The sequence below is a fragment of the Neoarius graeffei genome, chromosome 4 (genome assembly GCF_027579695.1).
Source record: "Neoarius graeffei isolate fNeoGra1 chromosome 4, fNeoGra1.pri, whole genome shotgun sequence".
Classification (NCBI taxonomy): Eukaryota; Metazoa; Chordata; class Actinopteri; order Siluriformes; family Ariidae; genus Neoarius; species Neoarius graeffei.
This window is the reverse complement of record NC_083572.1, coordinates 104,165,849-104,189,795: the sequence shown is the minus strand read 5'-3', so window position 1 is coordinate 104,189,795 and position 23,947 is coordinate 104,165,849. Positions and strand designations below refer to the sequence as shown.

At 42.4% G+C, this 23,947-nt stretch overlaps 1 protein-coding gene across 2 annotated transcripts in view; it reads left to right on the top strand.

Annotated features, from left to right (window-relative positions):
- Positions 1–23,947, top strand: part of col28a2b (collagen, type XXVIII, alpha 2b) — a 124,033-nt gene that overhangs the window by 10,679 nt on the left and 89,407 nt on the right. For both annotated transcript variants that reach the window (XM_060920103.1, XM_060920104.1), the window contains exon 3: positions 4,469–5,043. In XM_060920103.1, the coding sequence (XP_060776086.1) occupies positions 4,469–5,043 (575 nt within the window). The remainder of the gene's footprint in view (positions 1–4,468; positions 5,044–23,947) is intronic.

Below are 23,947 nucleotides of genomic sequence, written 5' to 3'. Positions count from 1 at the left end.
TATCCCTCTCGTATGCTTAAAGTATACCACAAGTACACTTATCGATATACTGCCATTGTACTAGTTATATACTTCTTTTTTTAAAGATTTTTTTTGGGCTTTTTTCACCTTTATTGGATAGGATAGTGCAGAGACAGGAAATGAGCTGGAGAGAGAGAAACAGGGAGGGATCAGGAAATAACCTCAGGTCAGAGTCGAACCCAGGTTCCCGGATTTATGGTATGGCACCTTAGTCAACTGAGCCACAACGCCCCTTAGTTATATACTTGGAGTCCCTATTTTTAGTTTATTATTGTATACTTTAAGTATACCTTTATAAACGTTGGTTATTTCACTAGTTTACTTGTTATACTTTAAGTTTGCTTGGCATATTACTTGTAGCTTACTATTTATATACTGGAAATATACTCCTTAAAGTGTTCTTAAAGTTTACTCATACTGTATGTACACAAGAGTGTGATGCATTTACAAAATCACAAGACAGAATGTTGAAAACAAGTTTGATATATTTTCAAACATTTCAAAAACAAAGACCTATGAAATCAAGTCCTTCCTTACTGGAGAAATTGATCAATAAAGTCAAGTCAAAAGTTTTTCTGTTTTTGTGTATGATTTTAAGGTACATAAAGATAATGCAATTGAGCACACATACTATATACTGTAAAGTTTTAAACTCCAGCATTATATTATACTAATATATAAATTAAATGTTAAGCATGAGTCGATGACTTGACCTTATTATGCATTTGGAGCAAGATATACTAAGTATTAGTACTTTGTGGCAGAAAAACGTAAAAAGTATACTAAAGTATAAGTTTTAGTATTAAAGTATAAGTGTAAGTCTTAGTATTAATGTGCTTAGTCTTAGACTTTTGTTTATACTTTTCAGTATAAGCCAAGTATACTTCACTATACTATTCTTAAGTATATAAAATATAGTTTATAAAAAGTCAACTTCAAGTATACTTCCTCAGTTTTAGTAAAAAATAAGTATACTCATAGTACACTTGAATAAACTTCTTTTTGCTAAGGGATGTGCTCTCTGTCTCAACCGTATACATGATTTATAGGAGCCTTTAGCACATTTAGGCTTTTTGCAGGGGTTTATGGGATAGAGCTCACCCCAGCCTGGTAAAGAGTGTGAAAAAGTCTCTGCTTTAGCACAGAGCTTTGAACTTTCAGTTCAGTTCACTGGGATGTGTTTACGTAACTCCCTCTCTACACACCAAAGTCTTTTGTGTGTGTGTGTGTGTGTGTGTGCGCGCGTATGCACATCACTGTTTCAAGTCACTACATGGTTACTGGGCATTCCTTATTGGAGTTTTCTTCTGTCTAGGGATGGGAATCACTAGAGATCTTATAATTTACAACTCCAAGTCAGAAAAAGTTGGGACGGTATGGAACATGTAAATAGAAAAAGAAAGCAGTGATTTCTCAATGTACGTTGACTTGTATTTCATTTCAGACAGAATGAACCCAAGATATTTCACGTTTTGTTGGTCAATTTCATTTGTTAATATATATCCATTCCTGCATTTCAGGCCTATAACACATTCCAAAAAAAGTTGGGATGAAGGTAATTAAGGGCTAGCAATGAGGTAAAACGATTAAATAATGATGTCATTATTTGATGAAACAGGTGATGTCAACAGCTGGTCGTAATCATGATTTAATACAAAATCAGTATCCAGGAAAGGCCTAGTGTTTGAGAGGCAAAGATGGGCTGAGGATCTCCAGTTTGTCAACAAATGCGTGAGAAAGTTTTTGACATGTTTAAAAACAATGTTCCTCAAAGAAAGATAGGAAGGGGTTTGGATATCTACGGTGCACAAAATCATTAATTGATTCAAGGAATCTGGAGGAATGTCAGTGCGTAAAGGGCAAGGGTTCAAGCCTAATCTGAACACCTGTGATCTCCGATCCCTCACTGCATCAAGAACCGTCATTCATCTATAGCGGATAGAACCACATGGGCTCAGGATTACTTTGGCAAACCTTTGTCAAGCTACAATACGGAGTTACCTCCACAAACACCAGTTAAAACTTTACTGTGCTAAAAGGAAGTCTTATGTTAACTGTGTCCAGAAGTTCTGTCAACTTCTCTGGGCTTGGAGGCGTCTGGGATGGACCATCACACAGTGGAAACATGTATTGAGATCAGACAAATCAGTATTCCAGGTCTTTTTTGTAAGAAATGGACATTGTGTGTTCCGGACCAAAGACAAAAACGACCATCCAGACTGTTACCAGGAACAAGTTGAAAACCCAGGGTGTGTCATGGTATGGGATTGTGTCAGTACCCTTGCCAAAGGTAACTTACACTTCTGTGATGGAGCATTAATGCAGAAAAGTACACTGAGATTTTGGAGCAACATATTTTGCCTTCAAGACAGCATCTTTTCCAGGGAGATTTCAACAAGACAACGCAAAACCACATTCTGCACACATTACAAAGGTGTGGCTGTGGAAGAAGAGGGTGTGTCCACTCTGTCCCCAATACAGAATCTGTGGAGAATTTAGAAATGAAAAATGAGACAGTGACGACGCCGTACTGTTCTACACCTTAAGACCTGTTTGCAGGAAGAACAGGACAAAATAACACCTGAAACACTTCATCACTTCGTGTCTTCAGTCCCTAAACATCTTTTAAGTGTTGTGAGAAGGAACGGCAACATTACAAAGTGGTAAATGTTTTACTGTCCCAAGTTGTTTTTGTTTTGTTTTTTTAAATGTTTTGCAAGAATCAAAATTGAAATGTGTTTATTTTGAAAAAACAATAAAATTAATGAGCTGGAACTTCAAATAATGTGAAATACAGATCAAAGATTATTTACAAATCATTATCATTGTTTTCAGTTTTAATTTCAATTTCAACATATTGTCCCAAATTTTCCTGATTTGGGGTTTGTAAATCAATATTGATTCAACAAAAAAAAAATCAGTCTTATTCTCTCGGTGTTTCTTATCAGTCACTCAATTTAATAATGAGCATTTGATTAAAACTCTTTTAATCTTTAATATTCTCATAACACTTCACTACAGGGCGGCACGGTGGTGTAGTGGTTAGCGCTGTCACCTCACAGCAAGAAGGTCCTGGGTTCGAGCCCCGGGGCCGGCGAGGGCCTTTCTGTGTGGAGTTTGCATGTTCTCCCCGTGTCCGCGTGGGTTTCCTCCGGGTGCTCCGGTTTCCCCCAAAGACATGCAGGTTAGGTTAACTGGTGACTCTAAATTGACCGTAGGTGTGAATGTGAGTGTGAATGGTTGTCTGTGTCTATGTGTCAGCCCTGTGATGACCTGGCGACTTGTCCAGGGTGTACCCCGCCTTTCGCCCGTAGTCAGCTGGGATAGGCTCCAGCTTGCCTGCGACCCTGTAGAACAGGATAAAGCGGCTAGAGATAATGAGATGAGATGAGATAACACTTCACTACACTGTTGCTGTACATTAATTGCCAAAATCTCTGCTAAACCTAATATTGTGACACATTCTATCATGTATTGAGGTGATTGCGGTATTTTCAGTCCTATCTCTCAGCCCTGGGCTTAATTGTATTTAGCGTTTTATTATTCATTACTCTTAGTGTTAAAGTGAGATGGCCTTTTGATTTCATAAAATTGGTGAAATTTAGTTCCTTCTGAAATGTGGTCATTGTGATATATGTTTATTGCTATCTCACAAAATATCAGGCCATTCCGTGGCTGGGAAGTTATTTAGTTTGAGGGGATTCCCAAGTAAATAATGTGCGTGAAATTGCTTGCTTCGTGCAGTCAAGCAGACAGAGAAAGTCCGTGTGCGCATGCACAGATTTACCTTCTTCTTCTTTTGGGTTTTACAGCAGCTGGCATCCACAGTGTTGCATTAGTGCCATCTACAGGTTTACCTTTGAGCATGCACCAACAGTTCCATCATTCTGTCACTAAACGAACAGCTGATCACACCGAGGTTCTTGCTGACCGCCGATGTTTATTAGTTTGGTCCTGCATTTCCTTTCCTTTGTACATAACATAACGTCTTTTCTTCTCGCTTTCTGTTACTGTAGTCAGTCTTTCACGTTTCATTCGCACACTCACGTCCTCCATTTTTCTCTCCTGTTTCAAATTTGTATCCCACATTGCTTTGAGCGAACAGGGAAAGCCCACCATGTGATGCATGACGTAGTATCTTGTATTGGGTCATGGTGAAGCAGGAAAAAGTAGCAGAGAAATTAGGGACACGTGGTCCTAAATTCATTAATTGTTCTATTTTTAAAAAACTAATAAAATTGGAAGTCTGTGATTCAAATTCAGTAGCTTTCAGTCCACTAAACAAAAATAATTGGGTGTCGGGGAAAATTCTTTTTATCACCTAAACGTGAAAAATCTGAAAGGCAGTCTACCTTTAAATGGAAATTATTATTAATTATTTCATAGAACTGATGAGTGGTTTCACATCTTCAAAATTTTCAACACTGCTTTGTTCTGCTTTTCTCAGCGCTCACGAATGAAGACTGCAACCTTGAGCTGGCATTTTTGCTGGACAGCTCTGAAAGTGCCAAAGACAACCACGGCCAGGAGAAGCGCTTTGTCAGTGAAGTGGTCGAGCGCATGCAGAACCTACACCTCCAGAGTGGACGCAAGCTGAGTTTTCGATCTGCACTCCTTCAGTACAGCAGTCACGTGATATCCGAGCAGACCTTCAGCCAGTGGAGGGGTGTGGCCAACTTCAAAGCCAACATCGCACCTATTCCTTACATCGGGCAAGGGACATACGTGACGTACGCCATCACCAACCTCACACGCCTCTATCTGACCGAATCAGGACCTGGAAGTGTCCGAGTGGCTGTGTTGCTCTACGATGGAGAGTCCCATCCAAAAAATCCAGACTTATTTTCTGCTGTGGCTGATGCCAAGAACCAAGGGGTTCGTTTTTTTGCTATTGGTGTCACACCTGCTGCCAGAGACACATCCAAAATGACACAGCTGAGGATGCTGGCCAGTTCTCCACCAACCCGCTACTTACACAACCTGCAGGATAAAGACATCGTAAAGAGGGTCATTAAAGAGCTGGTGAGTCCTCGAGTTTTCTCAGTTACATGCCAATATAAATTCATTTTAGAGATTATGAAATTTGCCAATGATAACAATTTTATATTTATTAAAGACCAGTACATTATAATATGGGCGGCACGGTGGTGTAGTGGTTAGCGCTGTCGCCTCACAGCAAGAAGGTCCTGGGTTCGAGCCCCGGGGCCGGCGAGGGCCTTTCTGTGCAGAGTTTGCATGTTCTCCCCGTGTCCGCGTGGGTTTCCTCCGGGTGCTCCGGTTTTCCCCACAGTCCAAAGACCTGCAGGTTAGGTTAACTGGTGACTCTAAATTGACCGTAGGTGTGAATGTGAGTGTGAATGGTTGTCTGTGTCTATGTGTCAGCCCTGTGATGACCTGGCGACTTGTCCAGGGTGTACCCCGCCTTTCGCCCGTAGTCAGCTGGGATAGGCTCCAGCTTGCCTGCGACCCTGTAGAAGGATAAAGCAGCTAGAGATAATGAGATGAGATGAGATAACAATTTTATATTTATTAAAGACCAGTACATTATAATATGGGCGGCACGGTGGTGTAGTGGTTAGTGCTGTCGCCTCACAGCAAGAAGGTCCTGGGTTCGAGCCCTGGGGCCGGCGAGGGCCTTTCTGTGTGGAGTTTGCATGTTCTCCCCGTGTCCGCGTGGGTTTCCTCCGGGTGCTCCGGTTTCCCCCACAGTCCAAAGACATGCAGGTTAGGTTAACTGGTGACTCTAAATTGACCGTATGTGTGAATGTGAGTGTGAATGGTTGTCTGTGTCTATGTGTCAGCCCTGTGATGACCTGGCGACTTGGCCAGGGTGTACCCCGCCTTTCGCCTGTAGTCAGCTGGGATAGGCTCCAGCTTGCCTGCGACCCTGTAGAAGGATAAAGCGGCTAGAGATAATGAGATGAGATGACATTATAATATTTTATCCGTTTTTAGTTATAGTGTTGAAAGATATTAAATTACAGCGACTAGATACTGTATCTGTTACAAATCACTGATAGTGAAGACTCTTTCCATAAATTTAAGTAAATGTCTTCTTCCAAAAAAACAAACAAACTGCATAACATTAACCAATAAACAGTATTATGTAAGACATCCATCATAGCAAGTCCCTGGAAATGAGCAATGACGTATCTCATCTCATCTCATTATCTCTAGCCGCTTTATCCTTCTACAGGGTCGCAGGCAAGCTGGAGCCTATCCCAGCCGACTATGGGCGAAAGGCGGGGTACACCCTGGACAAGTCGCCAGGTCATCACAGGGCTGACACATAGACACAGACAACCATTCACACCTACGGTCAATTTAGAGTCACCAGTTAACCTAACCTGCATGTCTTTGGACTGTGGGGGAAACCGGAGCACCCGGAGGAAACCCACGCGGACACGGGGAGAACATGCAAACTCCGCACAGAAAGGCCCTCGCCGGCCCCGGGGCTCGAACCCAGGACCTTCTTGCTGTGAGGCGACAGCGCTAACCACTACACCACCGTGCCGCCCGCAATGATATATATATATATATATATATATATATATATATTCATATAAACCTGCAGCAGCACTGCAGTCAGAGCTGCTGTTTTAGAAAATTATTCAACACCTTCTGAATAATCAGAATCAAGAATTCAGCAGTGCTGTGGTAACAGAAAATAGTGCTGTAAGCAACATTTATACGACATAACGAAGGATGTTAACACGCATGAATTATTAATTGACTATATTCAAATGTTAATGTAAGACAAAAATACTGGCTGTTTATGTTTAATCTGTTACTAAAAATCCAAAATCAATTGACAGCATTCACCCACAGAACTGTCACTACCCAGGGTGGAGGGTAGTCCTGCTCCTGCCTGAGTCAGCTGGGATTGGCTCTAGCTCACTGGTGACTCTGATGGATGGATGGACTATTTAAATCATACTGGCTGGAGTTGAGTGGTATATCAGATATATGCCATTGAGCTATCATGAATAGAATATATCTTATATACCATGAAAAAAAGCCAGCCATTATTATTATTATTATTATTATTATACATACACATTCCTTTCGGGTGTTCAACGTGTCTTTTTCTTTCAAAATTCTCTCAAAATCTTCTGTATTTAGCGAAACAAACCTGGCGGCGTGGCACGGTGGTGTAGTGGTTAGCGCTGTTGCCTCACAGCAAGAAGGTCCGGGTTCGAGCCACGTGGCCGGCGAGGGCCTTTCTGTGCGGAGTTTGCATGTTCTCCCCGTGTCCGCGTGGGTTTCCTCCGGGTGCTCCGGTTTCCTCCACAGTCCAAAGACATGCAGGTTAGGTTAACTGGTGACTCTAAATTGACCGTAGGTGTGAATGGTTGTCTGTGTCTACGTGTCAGCCCTGTGATGACCTGGCGACTTGTCCAGGGTGTACCCCGCCTTTTGCCCGTAGTCAGCTGGGATAGGCTCCAGCTTGCCTGTGACCCTGTAGAAGGATAAAGCAGCTAGAGATAATGAGATGAGATGAGAAACCTGGCGGCCATGTTTGTTTACAAATTCTCACAGTCGCTCACTCGCTAGCATGGAAGTTTTACGTCTCCAACGTGTGATGTCATGTTGTTTTGACAACCATGCAATATCCATCCATCTGTAGCCACTTATCCTGTCCGACAGAGTCGCAGGCAAGCTGGAGCCTATCCCAGCTGACTATGGGCAAGAGGCAGGGTACACCCTGGACAAGTCGCCAGGTCATCACAGGGCTGACACATAGAGACAAACAACCATTTCACACCTACGGTCAATTTAGAGCCACCAATTAACTTAACCTGACCTGAATACCTGTGGACTGTGGGGGAAACCAGAGCACCCAGAGGAAACCCACACAGACACAGGGACAGCATGCAAACCCCACACAGAAAGGTCCTCGTCGGTCGCTGGGCTCGAAACCAGGACATTCTTGCTGTGAGGCAACAGTGCTAACCACTACACCACCGTGCCGCCCAACCATGCAATATCATAAACCATATTCAATGCTCATTCTCCATTGGGTAGACTGATGTAATACATGAAGGATAAGCAATATGCTAACAATATTGCATGCTATCGAACCAAATGAATGAAACCCGTGAGAAGAGATTAGAACACGTGGTTTTATTCCATCAGAAAAGTGCCCCATATGGATAATATATAATATTAAATAAGGACACTTTAAAGGAGATATGCAGACCCTTTATTTTAAAATAAATTTCTGAGTGGATAGTATCTCCATCCTTGACTCTTGTATGCTGAATAAATGGGAATTTAAAAATATATATTTTTGAGAGTTAAAATCGACTGCAAAGTTGGCATTCGAGCTGCCCTGCTGAGCCAGCCAGCCCTGAGTGCGTGATGTCACAGCAGGAACCGGTTTTAAGGCCGAGGCCTTTTACAGCTATAGACCAAAGTCATATAAATAAAAATTTACGGTGAAAGTAAGAAATACCGTTACCAACTTGCTCAACTAAGACTGATTTGACGTCATTGATTGTGGGTTGACTCTCATTAAAACAGGATGGGTGTTATAACTTATGCAACATACATGTACATGCATGCATTTTCACTGATAAAACGTAAAAGGCTAATTAAATAATCAGATGAACTGAGACAATCATTTTCTGAAGCTAATTAAATAATCTTATACCGGTAACTTAAACACACAATACAAGTTACATGTATTAATCTAAATGCAGGTAAACAACGTGGTGTTTTTTTTTATCCAAATGAGAGTCGGAGCTTACCCGTCTGTGTTCTCGCTTCTTGAAGGCCGATCTTGTGGCTGATTGTTTTTGAAGCAATCTGACTTTCAGTTGTTCGTTCAGTTCTCTGTTCATTCACTTCTTCCACATAAGGGTGAGATGACAGCAATATCCAGTTTAGAAATAAGACGTCTGCTCCACTCATTCACTGTATCTTCATACTGTGTATTCCGCCATTACTGCTCAGCTCAGGCAATTACTAAAACCTGGGACGGGACAGGATGTCACCGGTTTTAGCAACAACCGTGGGGAGGTCACTGCCCGAGCGATATACCCCATCCCGTCCCAGGTTTTAGCAACAACCCTCAGCTCACTGAGGGAGGACTGGTGCAACTGAACTTTCCTTTTTTAAAAATAAATAAATACTTTCCTTTTCTCGTAGTTTTCTTTTTCTTTAATTGTTGATACTGCACCCTCTTTCAATACAGGCTTATAGCCAACGCTCCTCAACAGATCAGAGGTCTCGTACGAGTCTTCAGTAAAATGTGCAGAGCAGAGGAGAGACCACTTCATAGGCGCCCAATGTGCCCATGAACTTCTCGCAAAACGCATCCAAATCTTTGCAGTTTGAACATTCTTGGGCCACGAATGCAACATAAATCCACCTTCTGTCATGTTGCTGTACCGATCAGCAACACATCTACGTGGCATGGTGATAAATTAGCTCAAAATGGAGGATCGGAGTTGCAGTCTCATCTCATCTCATCTCATTATCTCTAGCCGCTTTATCCTTCTACAGGGTCGCAGGCAAGCTGGAGCCTATCCCAGCTGACTACGGGCGAAAGGCGGGGTACACCCTGGACAAGTCGCCAGGTCATCACAGGGCTGACACATAGACACAGACAACCATTCACACTCACATTCACACCTACGGTCAATTTAGAGTCACCAGTTAACCTAACCTGCATGTCTTTGGACTGTGGGGGAAACCGGAGCACCCGGAGGAAACCCACGCGGACACGGGGAGAACATGCAAACTCCGCACAGAAAGGCCCTCGCCGACCCCGGGGCTCGAACCCAGGACCTTCTTGCTGTGAGGCGACAGCGCTAACCACTACACCACCGTGCCGCCCCGGAGTTGCAGTCAGCTCTGTGTTTTAGTGTAGCGGAAATGGCGATGAGACCGATAGACTTCCTGCTGTGACGTTACGGACATCAAGGTCATTCACTCAGACCGCTACCTATATGAATCACTTTAATCGTAAAAATTACTAGAATAGATTTATTGTTAAGGCTTAAAACTATTCCTGTGCCATTCTTGAGGTCTCAAGGCATTTATAGACAAAAGTGAGGCCATGGCTCTGCGTATATGCTTTAATGTAATTTGCAAAATACATTCACTGGCGGGTGGCACGGTGGTGTAGTGGTTAGCGCTGTCGCCTCACAGCAAGAAGGTCCTGGGTTCGAGCCCCGGGGCCGGCGAGGGCCTTTCTGTGTGGAGTTTACATGTTCTCCCCGTGTCCGCGTGGGTTTCCTCCGGGTACTCCGGTTTCCCCCACAGTCCAAAGACATGCAGGTTAGGTTAACTGGTGACTCTAAATTGACCGTAGGTGTGAATGTGAGTGTGAATGGTTGTCTATGTCTATGTGTCAGCCCTGTGATGACCTGGCGACTTGTCCAGGGTGTACCCCGCCTTTCGCCCGTAGTCAGCTGGGATAGGCTCCAGCTTGCCTGCGACCCTGTAGAAGGATAAAGCGGCTAGAGATAATGAGATGAGATGAGACATTCACTGGCGGGTGGCACGGTGGTGTAGTGGTTAGCACTGTCGCCTCACAGCAAGAAGGTCCTGGGTTCGAGCCCCGGGGCCGGCGAGGGCCTTTCTGTGTGGAGTTTACATGTTCTCCCCGTGTCCGCGTGGGTTTCCTCCGGGTGCTCCGGTTTCCCCCACAGTCCAAAGACATGCAGGTTAGGTTAACTGGTGGCTCTAAATTGACCGTAGGTGTGAATGTGAGTGTGAATGGTTGTCTGTGTCTATGTGTCAGCCCTATGATGACCTGGCGACTTGTCCAGGGTGTACCCCGCCTTTCGCCCGTAGTCAGCTGGGATAGGCTCCAGCTTGCCTGCGACCCTGTAGAACAGGATAAAGTGGCTAGAGATAATGAGATGAGATGAGACATTCACTGGCCACTTTAATAGGAACTTGTTCTTGGCTGCAGGAGTGGAACCCAATGTGTTCTTCTGTTTTCTGTTGCATGCTGAGATGCTTTTCTGCTCACCACGGTTGTAAAGAGTGATTATATGAGTTACTATATCCTTCCTGGCAAAAAAGCTCGAACCAATCTGGCCATTTTCCTCTGACCTCTCTTATCAACAAGGTGTTTGTTTACACCCACAGAACTGTCGCTCACTCAACTCAATGTTTTTTTGTTTTTTGCACCATTCTGTGTAAACTCTAGAGACTGTTGTGTGTGAAAACCCCAGGAGATCAGCAGTTTTTGAAACACTCAAGCCAAATATACTCATCTGGCTCAAACCAACACCCATGCCACAGTGAAAGAAAGTCACAATTTGAGATTGCAATTTTTCCCATTCTGATGTTTGAACATCTCATCTCATTATCTCTAGCCGCTTTATCCTTCTACAGGGTCGCAGGCAAGCTGGAGCCTATCCCAGCTGACTACAGGCGAAAGGCAGGGTACACCCTGGACAAGTCGCCAGGTCATCACAGGGCTGACACACAGACAACCATTCACACTCACATTCACACGTACGGTCAATTTAGAGTCACCAGTTAACCTAACCTGCATGTCTTTGGACTGTGGGGGAAACCGGAGCACCTGGAGGGAACCCATGCGGACACGGGGAGAACAAGCAAACTCCGCACAGAAAGGCCCTCGCCGGCCACGGGGCTCGAACCCGGACCTTCTTGCTGTGAGGCGACAGCGCTAACCACTACACCACCATGCCGCCCATGTTTGAACATTGTGAACATTAACTGAAGCTTTTGATTTGTATCTGTATGATTTGATGCATCGTGCTGCTCTCAAGGGATCGGCTGATTAGAGAACTGCATCAAACAGCAGGCGGATGGATGGGTATTCCTAATAAAGTGGCCGATGAGTGTATTTATTTCAGTAGACTAGTCAGTGAATTACAACTACAAGAACGAAATGATAACTATAACAACTTTGATCATGTTGAAGTGCCAGTGGTATGGGATATAAGGGAAGTTAATTGGTCTTTCACTTGAAAGGACTAAAAGCTCTACTTCCTCCCAAACAGAATGTTAAGAAGTTTCACCAACAGAGAGGACAAACATGGTGTAAATCACAGCAGTTTGGTGAATGTGTTCCAGATACGCAGTAGTGAACAAAGTATGGGTTTGTTTTGAACCGAACTCCAAAGTTGACTTTACATTGGGCCATTGGTAAAAATTTCTCTCAGAGGCATCGCTGTGAACACAGCTGCTGTGATTCCTGCTTCCTGCTGTCACAAGGGAGCCGTAACAACACAAAAACCTCTGTATATTTTATGTCTGTTTTCCCGCTTTGAAGTCGAGGCATTTTTACCGTGTTTGGATTGGAAAAAGCAAAGGATAAACGTGAGCAATGTTGTTATACGGCATCTGTGCCAAGATGTGACATTATATTATACCACAGTGTTGTTGAATTCTCTAAACTGATTGTTTTGATTGTGTTGATTAATTTTCCATTATCGCAAATCTGTTAGTAGTTGCAACTACAAATCACAGATATACTGTACAGTCCCAGTCAAAAGTTTGTACACCCCTACTCATTGTAGAACGATACTGAAGACATCAGTCAAAACTATGAAATAGCATCTGGAACACGCACACACACATACACACACACACGTATATATTCTATCCGCATTCACTGGATATGAGCAATTGCACGTTCTGATTGGCAACCCTACTACTAGGCTATCAGCTCATATACTGCAAGTAGAGAAAAACAAAATGTCGGCATGTGTTGCTGAACCAACCGAGGATGAAAGAAAAACTCTACTTGAAAACAAAACCCCAATAAAATACAAAAAAGCAACAAAATATGGAATGAAAGTATTTGATGGTAAGAACGTCTCTTTTTTATTTTTCAAGAATTATTATCATCGCATTTTTCACAAATTGCTCCTGTCATTTGGCCGGTTTGTTTAAATTCTAAGCGGAAATGATTTTGTCTGATGTTTTGTATAAAGTTTTTATTTATCAAATTTGCAAAAAATGAAAATAAAAATGGTCTGTTTCTCAAAAATGCAGTGAATGTGGATAGAATAAAACAGTCATTGCACTCAATTTCATTGTACATGTGCCTCAGCGGCTATCAGCTCATGTACGACTCGATTTTGTGGGATTACTGTTTTTTATATATATATATGGCGGCACGGTGGTGTAGTGGTTAGCGCTGTCGCCTCACAGCAAGAAGGTCCGGGTTCGAGCCCCGTGGCCGGCGAGGGCCTTTCTGTGCAGAGTTTGCATGTTCTCCCCGTGTCCGCGTGGGTTTCCTCCGGGTGCTCCGGTTTCCCCCACAGTCCAAAGACATGCAGGTTAGGTTAACTGGTGACTCTAAATTGAGCGTAGGTGTGAATGTGAGTGTGAATGGTTGTCTGTGTCTATGTGTCAGCCCTGTGATGACCTGGCGACTTGTCCAGGGTGTACCCTGCCTTTCGCCCGTAGTCAGCTGGGATAGGCTCCAGCTTGCCTGTGACCCTGTAGGACAGGATAAAGCAGCTACAGATAATGAGATGAGATATATATTTTATATATATATATATATATATATATATATATATATATACATACAAAATATGGCTCCACTCGTATTTTTCATATGAGCGCCATTTGGGACATGGAGAACCAAAACCATGACATAAATCTCAAAATGTCAGTCATGAGAAAATCGATGAATTGTTTTGATAAATTTGGGGACTTTTTCTTTGTGAATGTGTCGATATAATAAAAAGAAAATCACATTGACTTGAAGATATGAAGTTTATCTTATCATGTTGAAAAACTCAAAATTTTTATATGAAACACATCACGGATCTGAGTGACATATTTCCCGATATTTCACTCTGTTGACGTCACTCCCAGTGTTTTCCCGCTGACTAGACGCATGTTGTCAAAAAGGCAAACCAATTCTCATTATCTCTAGCCGCTTTATCCTTCTACAGGGTCGCAGGCAAGCTGGAGCCTATCCCAGCTGACTACGGGCGAAAGGCGGGGTACACCCTGGACAAGTCGCCAGGTCATCACAGGGCTGACACATAGACACAGACAACCATTCACACTCACATTCACACCTACGGTCAATTTAGAGTCACCAGTTAACCTAACCTGCATGTCTTTGGGGGAAACCGGAGCACCCGGAGGAAACCCACGCGGACACGGGGAGAACATGCAAACTCCACACAGAAAGGCCCTCGCCGGCCCCGGGGCTCGAACCCAGGACCTTCTTGCTGTGAGGCGACAGCGCTAACCACTACACCACTGTGCCGCCCGCAAACCAATTCAAAATTAAAATTCTTCTGAATAACTTTTTGTTGTTGTTGTTGTTGTTGTTGATGATGTGTCCATATAATAATGGTGGAATGAAGATATGAAGTTTATCTTCTGGTGTTGAAAATATTTTCAACCGGTCGCTTAATTCACTCATTCGCCTCACAGCAAGAAGGTCTGGGTTCGAGCCCCATGGCCAGCGAGGGCCTTTCTGTGCGGAGTTTGCATGTTCTCCCTGTGTCCGCGTGGGTTTCCTCCGGGTGCTCTGGTTTCCCCCACAGTCCAAAGACATGCAGGTTAGGTTAACTGGTGAGTCTAAATTGACCATGAGTGTGAATGGTTGTCTGTGTCTATGTGTCAGCCCTGTGATGACCTGGTGACTTGTCCAGGGTGTACCTCGCCTTTCGCCCATAGTCAGCTGGGATAGACTCCAGCTTGCCTGTGAACCTGTAGAACAGGATAAAGCGGCTAGAGATAATGAGATGAGAATTAGGTGATTTTAAATTTCATGACAACAACACATCTCAAAAGAGTTGGGACAAGGCCATGTTTCCCACTGTGAGACATCCCCTTTTCTCTTTACAACAGTCTGTAAACGTCTGGGGACTGAGGAGACAAGTTGCTCAAGTTTAGGGAAAGGAATGTTAACCCATTCTTGTCTAATGTAGGATTCTAGTTGCTCAACTGTCTTAGATCTTTTTTGGTGTATCTTCCGTTTTATGATGCGCCAAATGTTTTCTATGGGTGAAAGATCTGGACTGCAGGCTGGCCAGTTCAGTACCTGGACCCTTCTTCTACGCAGCCATGATGCTGTAATTGATGCAGTATGTGGTTTGGCATTGTCATGTTGGAAAATGCAAGGTCTTCCCTGAAAGAGACGTCGTCTGGATGGGAGCATATGTTGCTCTAGAACCTGGATATACCTTTCAGCATTGATGGTGTCTTTCCAGATGTGTAAGCTGCCCATGCCACATGCACTAATGCAACCCCATACCATCAGAGATGCAGGCTTCTGAACTGAGCGCTGATAACAACTTGGGTCGTCCTTCTCCTCTTTAGTCCGAATGACACGGCGTCCCTGGTTTCCATAAAGAACTTCAAATTTTGATTCGTCTGACCACAGAACAGTTTTCCACTTTGCCACAGTCCATTTTAAATGAGCCTTGGCCCAGAGAAGATGTCTGCGCTTCTGGATCATGTTTAGATACGGCTTCTTCTTTGAACTATAGAGTTTTAGCTGGCAACGGTGGACGGCACGGTGAATTGTGTTCACAGATAATGTTCTCTGGAAATATTCCTGAGCCCATTTTGTGATTTCCAATACAGAAGCATGCCTGTATGTGATGCAGTGCCGTCTAAGGGCCCGAAGATCACGGGCACCCAGTATGATTTTCCAGCCTTGACCCTTACGCACAGAGATTCTTCCAGATTCTCTGAATCTTTTGATGATATTATGCACTGTAGATGATGATATGTTCAAACTCTTTGCAATTTTACACTGTCAAACTCCTTTCTGATATTGCTCCACTATTTGTCAGTGCAGAATTAGGGGGATTGGTGATCCTCTTCCCATCTTTACTTCTGAGAGCCGCTGCCACTCCAAGATGCTATTGCCAATTGACCTAATGAGTTGCAATTTGGTCCTCCAGCTGTTCCTTTTTTGTACCTTTAACTTTTCCAGCCTCTTATTGCCCCTGTCCCAACTTTTTTGAGATGTGTTGCTGTCATGAAATTTCAAATGAGCCAATATTTGGCATGAAATTTCAAAATGTCTCACTTTCGACATTTGATATGTTGTCTATGTTCTATTGTGAATACAATATCAGTTTTTGAGATTTGTAAATTATCGCATTCCGTTTTTATTTACAATTTGTATTTTGTCCCAACTTTTTTGGAATCGGGGTTGTATATCATCTCATCTCATCTCATTATCTCTAGCCGCTTTATCCTGTTCTACAGGGTCGCAGGCAAGCTGGAGCCTATCCCAGCTGACTACGGGCAAAAGGCGGGGTACACCCTGGACAAGTCGGGGTACACCCTGGACAAACTTTGCACAGAAAGGCCCTCGCCGGCCACGCGCTCGAACCCGGACCTTCTTGCTGTGAGGCAACAGCTCTAATACATGGAATATCATGAAAAAGTTCTTTTTTTCGTTATTTAATTCAAAAAGGTAAACTTTCATATATTCTCTATTCATTACATTTCAAGTGAAATATTTCAAGTCTTTTTTGTTTTAATTTTGATTATTATGGCTTTTTATGGCTGTTTTTACTGAAACTCAAAATGAAATATTCTAATATTTTGAGATATTGGATTTCTGATTTTCATGAGCTATAAGCCACAATGCCGATGGAAATAGATTCATTCATGTATAAGTTGTGTGTGTAAATCAATATGACTGAAGGGCAAGTATTACATTTGTAAAAGCTGGTTTCTGCTATTTAAAGACAAAATTGAACCAAAATCAAATTCATTGTTCAGTATCTTGATGAGAAAGTTTTTCAAAGTTACAGCTTAATATTACCAAGGTAAAATTGCTTCATGTTACATCTTCACTGCATGTTCACACCCTCAAGCGTTTAAAGAGACCGTGAAAAGTTTTTACACTGATAACACCTTATAAACAAACACACATTAATTTTTGCATTTATATAATACTAGCAGGTTACCCGGCATTGCCCGGGTTTTGCAAAATTCCGTGTTGCCCCCAGACTTCCATGTCAAATTTGGTGAAGATCTGTTGAGAAGTAGTGATGTTAACCCAAGACAAACAAAAATCCAAACATCCATCACCCAGGGGCCCACCGGGGACCCCCTGGGGCCCGTACATTAATTTTGTTTATATCTGCAAAATTTCAGGGTCATCCCTGGACCTACTTGCCAAATTTGGTGAAAATCCACCAAGAAATGGTGACGTTAGCTCAAGACAAACAAACAAACAAACAAACAAACAAACAAATAAACTTTGTTGCTTATTATTATCAATAAACATATTTTCTTCACCATCTCTCTCTCACTGCTTTGAATCAACCTTACACCTGGCATTCAGTAGAATTGATCAGATTGCAATAACAGATCAGCTTTATCTTTATCTGAGATCCCACTACCTCATGGTCAAAGTGTCTGAGATGCTGCATTATATAGTGTTTCAGTTACATGTGGTTTAAATTTCCCAGGAATTTTAGTGCTATTTTATTCATATCTACATGTGGCTTTTATGGAGAGAGAGGGAGAGAGAGGGAGAGAGAATAATCGATGAAGTAACCAGGAAAAGCTTGAACACGTCCTTGACATTTGATCTTTAAAACCATCTAAAAGGCATCATTAATCACCTGGGCAAAGGGTTGACGCTAGTAAATGATTTACAGTAATAGTACAGTACATTAGGGGTTAAACATTTCCTGGAATGCAGTGTTTTCTCCCTGTTTAAACCTGACAATGTGTGTGTGTGTGTGTGTGTGTGTGTGTGTAGGGGAGGGAGGGAGGGAGACAAGAGCGTATGATGTGTCCATCAAAGTATTTAACAGGTCTGTGTGCATGCGTATGTGTATTTCTGCCATTCTCATCCCCTAAAAACCTGAGAAATTGTAATTAATTTAAATGAAACAGTTGCACATTCATTAACTGTACGCTTACAGACATCTCACTCGTTCAGTGGAACTCCTGTAGTGTTAATGGACAGCAGGACATTTTTGTGTCTGGAAGTAGCAGCGATTTCCCCAGAGGAAATTCTTCTTGTTTGAAGTGAGTTATGTGGCCTTTAGATTGAAACTCTTTGTTGTGGTGAGTTGCCCTTTATATTTCTGAGCTCATCTCGCACCCCCCACCACCACCACCACCACCCACCCCACACGCACAATTGCTCTCCAGAACATTCCTGTTAAGAAACACACACACACACAGTGTGCTTTTTAGATACTTGTATATGTTTGTGCCACCATTTTCTTTCCCTCTAGTCTCATCATGCCTTGGATTTACGTTTGAAGATGATTCAGTTTACCGTGGAATTAAACATGCTGACTCACAGTGCATGAACTCACTGTGTGAATGCTAAAAGCAGTAAATTGTGCCCCATCAGGTCTCTGGGTTTATTAGATTTACTCAAAACACGATTGTGTGACTTGGACCTGAAACACACTCGTTTTCTCTGAATTCCATTGCAGCCTTTGTTTAGAAATTCAAGCCACCTGCCAATTATAGGAGCATTATCAGATCTGCTTTAATATCAACAGATCCTTGATTAAGGTACCATTCATCATGGCACACCTTCAGCTTGTTCAGTGTGCTGAGTGCAGGATGTTTAGTCATTCTTCCTCTTTCCTTAGTGATAGCTTTACTTGTGATAAGTGCAGATTAGCTAGCTCTCTGACGGAGAAGATTGCAGCTTTGGAGGTGCATATCCAGACTTTAGAGAAGGTTAGTGAGAATGAGAACAGTGTCATTTCTGCAGGGGAAAGTCTGGATGCCCTAGGTGGAGTTAGTAATCCCCAAACTCCGGCATTAGAGTCCTCACAGCGGGGCGAATGGGTGATGACTTGGTGGCATAAATGTAGAGCCAAAGCTACCGCTGAGGCTCACCCACGGGAGCACCAATCCTCTCCTCTCCACTTCACATGTCAAACAGGTACACTCTACAAACAGGGGACTCTATCATACGGCATGTGAAATTAGCTAGGTCTTTAGGGGCACCAGCAGCTTTAGTCAGGTGTATACTGGGAGCCAGGGTGCCGGACATAGCAAGTAATCTTAGGGTCCTAGGCAAGCACAGGTTCTCAAAGATAGTTATCCATGTAGGAGCTAATGATATATGCCTTCGTCAGTCTGAGGTTACTAAGAGTAACTTTGTAGAGGTGTTTAAATTAGCGAAAGTGATGTCCGATGCTGTAGTATGCTCTGGCCCCATCCCAATGTGGTGTGGTGATGTAGCTTACAGCAGGTTATGGTTGCTGAACTGCTGGTTGTCCAGGTGGTGCTCTGAAAGCAGTTAGATAATTGGACTAATTTTGAGGGCACTGCTGGCCTGTTAGGGTGAGATGGTATCCATCCCACTCAGGAAGGTGCTGCTCTCATTTCTTGCAGCATAGCTCATAGTCTCAGAACAGGTATAGTTAACTTCTGACAATCCAGAGCCAAGGCCAGGGAGCAGACAAACAGGCTAAACCGACTTTCTGCTAGCTGCACAGAGTCATCACTCAGGGCCCACTACATCGAGACTGTGTCTGTTCCCCGAGCTCAACAAAAAAGTAGAAATACTCAGTTTGTTTCAGTAACCTAATCAGTATAAAATTAGATCATACTGACTGTATAGCCGCTGCCAGCACCTTTGATTTAAAGGTAGGGCTATTAAATATTAGATCTCTTACATCTAAAGCACTAATTGTTAATGACCTTATTACTGATCAGGAGTTTAATGTACTGTGTTTAACAGAAACATGCATTAAGCCAAATGAATATATAGCATTAAATGAAGCTAGTCCTCCTGGATACAGTTATATACACCAGCCTCGTCTAACTGGCAGAGGAGGAGGCGTCGCGGTTATTTATAATGATTATCTAGGTGTAACACAAAAACCTGGTTATAAATGTAATCATTTGAAGTTCTTCATACTAATATAATGTATGTAGCCTCGAAAAATAGGTCTACCCAGTTAATTCCGTTACTTATTATTTACAGGCCCCCGGGACCATATTCTGAGTTTCTTTCTGAATTTGCGGATTTCATCTCAGACCTGGTTATTTCCTTAGACGAAGCGTTAGTTGTCAGAGATTTTAATATTCACTTCGATAACCCTGAAAATCCTCTGAAAACAGCGTTTGTATCCATTTTAGTTTCAGTAGGGATTAATCAGAATGTCATAGGACCGACCCACAATGGTGGTCACACTCTCGATCTAATACTAACATTCAGGTTAATATAGAAAATATAGTCACACTTCCACAGTCTGAAGTTATCTCAGATCATTATCTCATCTCATTCAAAATAATATATGCACCTCACCATGCTATTGTATTAAACATACATTCACGTCAACTACTGCACGGAGTTTTATAAATGATCTCCCAGAGTTATCAACTTTGATTGGGTCACTGTCAGCCCCTGCAGAACTTGATCAGGCAACTGAATGCTTAGAGTCAATGTTCCGCTATACTTTAGATAATGTAGCTCCTCTTAAAAGGAAAATGATTAGAGAGAAAAAAATTAGCACCCTGGTATAATGATGACACTCGCACTTTAAAACAGACCACTCGAAAATTAGAACATCACTGGCATCAAACAAAATTGGTAGCGTTCAAATTAGTGTGGAAGGAGAGCTTCCTGAAGTATAGAAAAGCTCTTAGTGCTGCTAGATCAACATATCTCTCCTCCCTAATAGAAGATAACAAAAATAATCCTAGAGTCCTATTTAATACTGTAGCAAAATTAACCAGGAATAAGTACACATGCATACGTGTAGTATGTAGTAGCAACGACTTCATGATTTTTTTCAATGACAAAATTGAAAATATCCGACAAAAGCTAAAACTATTAATTTAAGGTCGGACAATTTAAGTGACCCTGTAGTTAACAATATAACTGTATCAAATCAGCAATTAGAATGTTTTACTCCCCTGAGAGAAATCAAACTAATTTAATTAATCTCCGCATCAAAATCTTCAACTTGCGTACTAGATCCCTTACCTGCACGTCTATTGAAACAGATAATACCAGAAGCAATTGAACCACTTCTAAAAGTAAATCTTCCCTTCGAATTGGCTATGTACCCAAATCCTTTAAACTAGCAGTTGTCAAACCCCTGATTAAAAAACCCGACCTTGATTCCTGTCAGCTGTCCAATTATCGGCCAATATCAAACCGTACCTTTATCTCCAAGAGCCTAGAAAAAGCTGTGGCACAGCAGTTATGCTCATATTTACACAGGAATAACATCCATGAAATGTATCAGACAGGATTTAGACCTCATCATAGCACAGAGACAGCACTGGTTAAAGTAGTAAACAACCTACTGTTGGCGTCTGATCAGGGCTGTGTCTCGCTGCTTGTGTTGCTTGACCTTAGTGCAGGCTTGACACCACTGATTATTCCATTCTCCGGGATAGACTAGAAAATGTTGTGGGAGTTAAGAGAATGGCCCTGGCTAAATTCTTATTTAACTGATCGCTATGAGTATGTTGATGTAAAAGGTTATTTGTCTAGACATACTGAAGTAAAGTTTGGTGTTCCACAAGGTTCTGTCTTGACTACAGTGCAGTACAAGACTACAGTAGTACAGTAGAGGCTAACATAAAAAATAACTAAGCTGGAAACAAATCAGTGAGACAAAGATACTAAATCAGCTAAAAATGCATAACCGCAAATTATTTGTGACAGATAACAGTGCTAACCTTTATTTAGACATTCACTTTTACAACCCCGATTCCAAAAAAGTTGGGACAAAGTACAAATTGTAAATTAAAACGGAATGCAATAATTTACAAATCTCAAAAACTGATACTGTATTCACAATAAAACATAGACAACATATCAAATGTCGAAAGTGAGACATTTTGAAATTTCATGCCAAATACTGGCTCATTTGAAATTTCATGACAGTAACACATCTCAAAAGAGTTGGGACAGGGGCAATAAGAGGCTGGAAAAGTTAAAGGTACAAAAAAGGAACAGCTGGAGGACCAAATTGCAACTCATTAGGTCAATTGGCAATAGGTCATTAACATGACTGTGCATAAAAAGAGCATCTTGGAGTGGCAGCGGCTCTCAGAAGTAAAGATGGGAAAAGGATCACCAATCCCCCTAATTCTGCGCCGACAAATAGTGGAGCAATATCAGAAAGGAGTTCGACAGTGTAAAATTGCAAAGAGTTTGAACATATCATCATCTACAGTGCATAATATCATCAAAAGATTCAAAGAATCTGGAAGAATCTCTGTGCGTAAGGGTCAAAGCCATAAAACCATACTGGGTGCCCGTGATCTTCGGGCCCTTAGACGACATTGCATCATATACAGGCATGCTTCTGTATTGGAAATCACAAAATGGGCTCAGGAATATTTCCAGAGAACATTATCTGTGAACACAATTCACCGTGCCATCCGCCGTTGCCAGCTAAAACTCTATAGTTCAAAGAAGAAGCCGTATCTAAACATGATCCAGAAGCGCAGACGTCTTCTCTGGGCCAAGGCTCATTTAAAATGGACTGTGGCAAAGTGGGAAACTGTTCTGTGGTCAGACGAATCAAAATGTGAAGTTCTTTATGGAAATCAGGGACGCCGTGTCATTCGGACTAAAGAGGAGAAGGACGACCCAAGTTGTTATCAGCACTCAGTTCAGAAGCCTGCATCTCTGATGGTATGGGGTTGCATTAGTGTGTGTGGCATGGGCAGCTTACACATCTGGAAAGACACCATCAATGCTGAAAGGTATATCCAGGTTCTAGAGCAGCATATGCTCCCATCCAGACGACGTCTCTTTCAGGGAAGACCTTGCATTTTCCAACATGACAATGCCAAACCACATACTGCATCAATTACAGCATCATGGCTGCGTAGAAGAAGGGTCCGGGTACTGAACTGGCCAGCCTGCAGTCCAGATCTTTCACCCATAGAAAACATTTGGCGCATCATAAAACGGAAGATACGACAAAAAAGACCTAAGACAGTTGAGCAACTAGAATCCTACATTAGACAAGAATGGATTAACATTCCTATCCCTAAACTTGAGCAACTTGTCTCCTCAGTCCCCAGACGTTTACAGACTGTTGTAAAGAGAAAAGGGGATGTCTCACAGTGGTAAACATGGCCTTGTCCCAACTTTTTTGAGATGTGTTGTTGTCATGAAATTTAAAATCACCTAATTTTTCTCTTTAAATGATACATTTTCTCAGTTTAAACATTTGATATGTCATCTATGTTCTATTCTGAATAAAATATGGAATTTTGAAACTTCCACATCATTGCATTCCGTTTTTATTTACAATTTGTTCTTTGTCCCAACTTTTTTGGAATCGGGGTTGTATTTTAGGTTTGTAAACCGAGTGTATTATAGGCAGTGTTGTAGTCAAGTCACGAAACCTCTAGTCCGAGTCCAGTCTCGAGTCCCCAGTGTTCAAGTCTGAGTCAAGTCCAAGTCCTGAAAAAAATTTTTCGAGTTGAGTCCAAGTCGAGTCCATTATTGATCCAAGTTGAGTCTGAGAACAAGACTCCAACCGCACCATTTGACGGTGGCTGTTTTAGCGCCATTAACATTAGTTTGTTCCTGAACATGGCGCATGAACAGGTGAATGTGCTTCTCTTTATCAGGGAGTGTGAAGTATTCTGTCAGAGATGGTTGGGAGACAGATATAAGTGCAGAAGGTGTGTTTATTAATCCAAGTGAAGACGGTAAACAATCCAGAATAGCAGGCAAAATTGTAAAACAGTGAAACAGGCAACAGGTTGAGTGAGGCACAAACAGGCTATTGTAGACTCGGCAGAATCAAAGACGAGAAACAGGAACTCAGGGATCAGGAAACCAAACAAGGAAATAAGGCTCGGTAATGTCTCAGCAACACAAATCAATACTTCGCAAAGTAAGTGCGTTTTCACAGTTTTTATATCGGTGCGCTGATTGCACCTTAATCCTGTCCAGGTGTAAGTCGTTTACAGCACTTGCGCGAGAGTCCACTTGGCATGAGCGCTATTCGGAGCACGCCCGAGATTGCAT